This window comes from Limulus polyphemus, unplaced genomic scaffold, assembly GCF_000517525.1.
Source record: "Limulus polyphemus unplaced genomic scaffold, Limulus_polyphemus-2.1.2 Scaffold75, whole genome shotgun sequence".
Classification (NCBI taxonomy): Eukaryota; Metazoa; Arthropoda; class Merostomata; order Xiphosura; family Limulidae; genus Limulus; species Limulus polyphemus.
In genome coordinates this window covers 625,589-632,972 of record NW_013665685.1, presented here as the reverse complement: position 1 = coordinate 632,972, position 7,384 = coordinate 625,589, and the positions used below count along the sequence as shown (strand labels likewise).

Below are 7,384 nucleotides of genomic sequence, written 5' to 3'. Positions count from 1 at the left end.
TTGCATGTATTTTGATAATCATTGATGTAAGAAAAATGGGGTAACTTGTTTAAGTGAATTTTAAGTACTAAAATGCAGGATTTTGGGTGCCGGACCCCCCTTACTTGGCTTCTATTATTTTTAGGAAAGGGACACTTTCATCTCTGATTATAAAAGAACTGTATGATGAAAGCTTACTGTTAGGATAAGCTCAATTCAATTACACTGGAGATCTAATAATATATGATGTTCAGTCTTAAAAAGTGTGCGAAAAAACCCAACAGGAATTGGACAGATAAAAATTAACATTGTCTAGTTCCAAATGGTACATAAATTCTTTCCTGAAGTGTAAGAGCCTGCACATTTAATGTGCAAATTATATTGCAATCTCATTTTCAGGTGTTTAATAAGAGTTTGAGTATACAAGGTCTAGCCATACTTTTATGCTTCAGTTGCAAACAAGGAAGGATTGAATAGAATTTGAAATAAGTATACTAATAGAGGACCATTAAAAAGAGAAAACATACTGATGTGTCAGAAACATTGTTGTCAGCATGGACTATAAGGATTGTAAGGTAGGTGCAAATGCCAACAATGTACATTAAGCCACTTTGCAAAACAAAAGATTACAACAAGCAAAATATGCTTAGAGTTTAATGGTAGATACCTACAATCAGTTCAGAGATAAGCTTAATCAGATATGATGGTAGAATGATATATACAAATTATTCAGCATTTTTACAGAAATGCACAACTGAGTATGAAGTGGTATAATGACCACAAACTGTGGACTCAGATTCAATGATGAAAGATGATCTAGTTAGTTGAGTCAATATATATATATCTTTTTTTCTTATCAAACATATGCACAAGAAAGAGTAAAACCTAAGTGTATTGTTTCAATTGTAAAAAAAAAAGGTCCTGGTAAGATATCTCAGTGTTGAAACCTTTCAACAACTAGCTGCTTTGTTATTAAGCTCTATTAATGATGCTCTAAGACCCATTGTTGCCTAAAAGTCTTAAACTTTTTTTAAACCAATCTTTGTATTTTCTCTCATCTATTTGTAACTTCTAATTCCTTTTAATGTTACAGAAAACACAATGTCCAAATATTTTTGTTCAGAGTATAAATTATGATTAAAATTGTGACAGAAAATATAAATTATAACCAAACTTGGATTACTTTCTGTCCTTTATAAACACACCAATTCAATCAACTGAAAGAATTATGTTCCATAAATAATTGTGCTAGTTAAACTAATAATTTTATATTAATTTGTGAAAGGCAGAAATAACATGCTATGTAAAAGTATAGATGACACAAATACTTCACTATCGATTATTTGTAGGCAGATTATCTAGTTTATTATTTAACTGTGCAACAATCCAGGGAATCCCACAAGCTGTTATATATCAGTGTAGCTTTGAACTACTTTTGCTATAGTTTCTATTAATTTTTGTTAGCCATTCATTTAATCCTTTTGTTTTATTATTTTTATTGTTTTTTTTTAGTGTTGGTGTCATGTTTATTAACCATTAAGAACAAAATGCCAAAATATAATTGAATTGTACTGACAATGCAATGAAAACCTCAGATTATTGAAAAAGAGTGAACAAGGTTTAACAGTGAAACTATTGAAACTGCATTCTGCAATTTTAAAAAACAGAAGACAATATTATTTTAAATAATTTTAGCAAAGCCTATCACGTATATTATATAAACCTTTTTCATATGTATCATGTAAAAATTTGTTATTCAACTTTAGTTTTCCTTAGAAAGATATATTTATACGTAAACTTTCTGTGTATACGTGTGTGTGTTTTGTATTATCTGTGCTTTTGTCTTATCCATGCTCTTCCTTCCCCTCCATTACCCCTGGGTAATTAAGTCAACTGCATACATTTATACAGGTCACACCTCCTTGTCCGGGAGTATCAGCAGCAAAATTGCAGTTTTGGAATATAAAAAAGAAATTGAAGAGTTCTCAAAATGTTTATATTCGTTTTAATAGTGACAATGCCCAACAGAGTGACTACCTTTATAATGCTGCTGGATGCCTTGTTAATCCTTTGTAAATGTTTCTCCATTCCTCCAGAAACTATCTAGATGTTTTTCGTGGCTATTATCAGAGACACCTGCTCTGATGGGCAAAATGGTCCGTGAATCATTAGGAATGGTTTTTCAAATGATGTGCATTACAGATGTAAGATTACTGCAACTACTATAAGGCTTTCTTCAATGCCTATCTTGAAGAGGAAAATATTGCAAGAATAGACTGGCCAGTATTTTCTGTAGAACTCACTTAGGATAAGCTTTACAACAGAATAGTAGAATATCCATAAATCTTCGGAGTACAGACTCCAAACCTTCTGAAAACCTACTCAAGGGGTAACTAAACTAAATATTATTTTATTCAAGTCCCCAGCAAACATACAGCCACATAGTACTGCATAACAGTTTTTCTATAATAATCATCTCAGTGAAAGGAATGCTGACATCAGATATACTTTGTGTGTGTGTGTGTGTGTATATGAACTTATGTTCTGGTAATTTACTTAAATTTAAGAAGGACTATAGTAAAATTTTTGGGTCTTGACCAAGTCCTTCAGCATACAATGTGTGCAAGCCTGCTTCTCAGAGAAAATATATAGCAGGGTTGCTATGGCTGCTTGGGGTGGTCATGCTTACTATTATGTTTGACAAACACTCCAAAACTAGAGATGATGTTTGCATCAATGGATCCAGTAGTCAGAAAATATCTATTTGACTAATAATTTGTAAGCTATAAACTAGTTGTTATATTCCAAAACATATGCTAGTAACTTGTTAATCCTCAATATATTTTACTCACACAGAAAAGAATGTAGTGACGAGAATATAAATAACCTGAAATCCTATTAGTACAAAAAAACAATTCACAAACTCAGTTAAATACTTTCTGGTATTAGTATTATGTTTGTATTGCATACTAGTACATTAGTTAACAATACCTTAATCTAAAATTAGATAGTAATTTTAACTGCCATTCTTTGGATCAGAAACAACTTAATACATTATTATTTAAAAAATGTTTTAAAAAAAAGTTACATAATATATCTTATGTTTTTTCTACCTTGGGATCACTGAGGTCAACATCAGCTTCTACATGAATCCAAGATGTTCCACAACCTTCTTTATCACAACATCCTTGGGCTTCTTCTGTTTCTTGTCTACAAGCATGAAATGCCATTTCTAAAGCAGATTCTGTACTTGGGTGTTCTTGGACTAATTCTGGCCTATGTATTTCTGATTGTTTTAAAGAAAGAATTAAAGATGTTCTTTCTTTCTCACTCTCAGCAAGAAGAGAATTTAAGTGCTGAATTTTATCCGCCACAGATAAATCTGGAACATTTTCAAAGTTAAATGTTACGTTTTCTTTAGGCATTAGCAAGTCTTTAAAATTATATTTTCCTTTTTCTTTCTTTGGAAAACTATCTTTTTCCAAAGGCTGATTACTATATTTTTGTTTAATATGTACATCTTCTCTACTTTTATTTTCCCATTTTGGTTTCTCTTTCAAAAAAACCTTAATATCTTTTCCTTCACTTTCAAACTCTCTTCTAAAACCATATTTTTGAGAGTTCCTTCTAGTTCCTGGACTGCCATTTTTTCTTCCACTACCATTTAATCTGGAGTGAGATTGTCCAACTTGTTGTGCTACTTGATGTTGAAACTGTGGATATTTGATATTGCAATCTTTGTCTTTCACTACTTGTTGTCTTTTATCAATGTTCTGCTTATCAGAAGAGATAATGAAGTTAACTGAATTAATACTGCTGTGACTTCTACGATGAGTTGGGCTCTTTGTTATAATTGGAATCTTACTTTTATCATGTGTGTTTAATTTTTCTTTTTCATGAAAATGGATGGGGCTTTGGAAGTCTGAATTTCTGAAAACAGCTTTGCCTCTGGATTTTTTGGAGGGAATTTTATGACTTTGTTTTGAAACCACACACAGATCTTGTGCAGGAATTCCTTTTACATTAAGAAATTCTTTTGGATCCTTTACTTCCACAGAAATATTTTGAGCTATTTTCTTGTCTTGCACTTTAGAAGGAGTTTGTTTTCTAGAACTTTCTTTCCTGTAAACTTTGTCTTTCACCTGTTGTAAAATTGTACTTTTACTGTTATGCAACTCAGATTCAACATCCTGATGTGGAACTTCTTTGAGAACTGATGAATTTGACGTTATTTCACAAGGATTTGAGGCATATTGTTGTTCACCTGGAGCTTGAAGTTCTCTTTCTGAAACACAACTATATGAAACATCTATACCTGTGTTTTGGTGTGTATCCAAATCATTTTGTTCTATATATTTAAATGGTTCAGAGTCTGAAATATTATTTGGAGAGTCATTCAAATTAGTAGCAAACTGTTTTTGTGCTAACATTTCTAAAGAGATGTTTACCTGCTGAGAAACATTCACCGATTCACCTTGTAGAATAGCCTCTGGATACTCATCAGATAGGCTTGTGAGCTCTTGTTTTCTTACTGACAAATCTTCTATAAAACCACCTCCTTGCTCAGGATTTGAAGAATCTCCATGGCCTTGTATGATATGCTTTTCTAAGGATAACAGATTTATTGAAGAACTCCCTTTCTCTTCTAACATATTTACTGTTTCAGAATTTGGTGAACTCTTTACAGAATTAACATAATTTTTAGAGCACTGCTCTTTTAACGTCGATAAACTTTCTGTAGAGCTTTCTTTTTGTTTCAGACTGTCCTCTTCTTTATATTTCGATAAGTCTTCAGGAGAACTATCCAGATCCTTAGAATAAGATTTTTGTAATAAGGGCATTATAGTATGGCTTACATGTTCTATGGGGCTCGCTGGTTTAGACTTTGGTAAAGTTTTTGGGGAATCATTCAAACTTTTATTGGAACCTAGAGGACACAGTCTGTAAAAGTCCCTATTGAATTCAGATGTGTCAGTTGGGATAACTTCATCATCACAATTCTCCTCTTCATTTACACCACTACTAGGTTCCTTATTTTGCATTTTTTCATTAACATCAGACTCAGTTGATTTGTTCATTCTGTGCTCTTGGTGATTCTCATATTCACCTGTGATATTCCAAGTAACTTTTAGATTTGGAAGTGACACACTTTTAAAAAACTTGGGATAAACCATTTTCTTATTAATTCGCTCATCAAGTAATACTACAGAATTTGCCTTGAAGCTGGTTGACATGCTTGAGTGGCAAGATTTATTAAATTCGTCATTGTAAGGAGAGTCAATCATATCTTTATAATTTTTTTCACAAGTTGGAATGTCAGTCAGTTTGGGATTGGAATCATTATTTGTTGCAACTAATATGTGAGGTAGTTCTTGCTGACCAATACTATCTGTCCATAGTGTGTTATTCCACAATTCCTCTTGGTACACATCTTCTGCCACTGATGATTCTTCCTGAATTCTTCCTAGATGAATCTTGTTAAAATGTTCCTGGACAGGAAGTGTTAGATCCCAACTATCACAGGCAGGTTGGCTGACATCTTCAATGGATAACTGGAAAGTCCAGTTGCCAATTTCTTCTTCATCATATGAATACAAGTTCTGGAAATTTTCAAAACCAATATTTATTTTAACATACCATAATTTAGTTTACATTAGTCAGTGAAATGAAAAGGAGAAAATATGGGTATTATGGTTCAGTTGTCCAAGTGCAAGCTTCAACTATTCAATCTCACGCCGATTTCAAATAACCAAAATGTACAGTCAACAGACTTTATGGTAAGAAGTACATACATATATATAACAATTTATTTTTGTAAAGAAAATTCTTTAAAATTTTGAAACAATTATAAATTTTAAAGCAAACATTTTCTATAAGTTCTGATGAATAGTGAAAATCAGAACATTGCATTCTGAAACACAAATTCTTATTTTTATAGCACTTCTTACTTCAAATAAATCATCAGAAGCTGCAACTTTTATTTTGTTAACATATAAAGAACAATACCCACATTATTTTTATGTCCCGAAAAAACACAGAACGGTCAAAGCATTTTTTATTCTGAATACCCACGGGAATATTAAACTTACATTTCAATTAAACACAAATAAAACCCAAATATATTATTCAACCCAACATTCTGGCTACGAGGTATTGTTCTACACATAAAATAATATCAGAAAGCAGAAACCATTTTCCAAATAAGAATGCAAGAGGGTGCAACAATGATATTGCGTAACATACTGACATGATTATTTTACTCTTTGACAAATATCACATAACATACACATGTGGTCGTAAGATAAAAAAGGTATACACAACTTTTTTTTATAATGAATATAGAAACATAAGAACAGTTGACAACGTAATACTCATGTATACACAATAATACAAGCACTCTGGATACTAGAAATATTTCCAAATCTATCTCTGTATTTGTTCATTCATATCCTCATATAAAACTATTTCAAAACTGTGAATGAATAATGCTGACTCATTTAAGTCTTGTGTGTAACAAGTTACAATTTCAGTTAAAAAACTGTTGAGTAGCATGTTACAGGAGCTGGCTGTAACTAATACTCGCAAATGGTTTCTTGGCTCTAATCAGTAGCACTTCTTTATATTTCCTGTACAGAAAGTTAATTGCTCTGTTTGATTTGCATAGGTGGAGAAAGACAATGTTTCTCACAAAAATGTTTCGCAACAATGCTTTTTTTTCAACTACTTCTCAAATAATTAACACACAAATATTCAATACTACAATAAATATATATATTTGTTACACTATTGACTACTAGCTGGAGTACCCTTTCCCTGGACAGAAGTTATGTAATATCCTGATGAATGAAAGGTTATCTTAGGACAAGAAAAGTTGCTTCACTTATATAAAATTGTAAAAAACACCCATAAAAGATGCAAAATACAAAATGTGTAACTGCAAACTTGCATGTAGCTCCACATGAACCTAACAAACCTTCATGCCACATTTGGTGAATATCCATCAACAGAGGGAGAAGTAGTGGTAAAAAACTAAAAAACACCCATAAAAACCACAAAACTGAAAATTTTTATGTACCCCCGCATGGACCTAATGAACCTCCATACCAATTTTGGTGAAGATCCATCCACAGCATGAAAAGTAGTTACATGGAAATACAACAGACAGTACTATTATATTTATATAGATTCTCATTTTATATCTGGCCTATATAAAAACCAGTATGAGTCATGTCACGTCATGCTTGATTTCACGAAATAGGAGTTATAAAAACCAAAATGCATTTATCCAGATAGAATAGTTCAATTATGATCTTAGTGATGGGGGTGCAAGGGAGCCATGAGGGTGTGTGTGTGTGTGTGTGTGTGTGTGTGTGTGTGTGTGTGTGTGTGATGCTGTACGTAACCT

The 7,384-nt window shown here is 32.2% G+C and overlaps 1 protein-coding gene across 1 annotated transcript in view; it reads right to left on the bottom strand.

Moving 5' to 3' along the window:
- LOC106466617 overlaps window positions 1-7,384 on the bottom strand; it is an 18,453-nt gene that overhangs the window by 3,757 nt on the left and 7,312 nt on the right. The window contains exon 4 of the mRNA XM_022395211.1: window positions 3,093-5,579. Coding sequence (XP_022250919.1) covers window positions 3,093-5,579 — 2,487 coding nt within the window. The remainder of the gene's footprint in view (window positions 1-3,092; window positions 5,580-7,384) is intronic.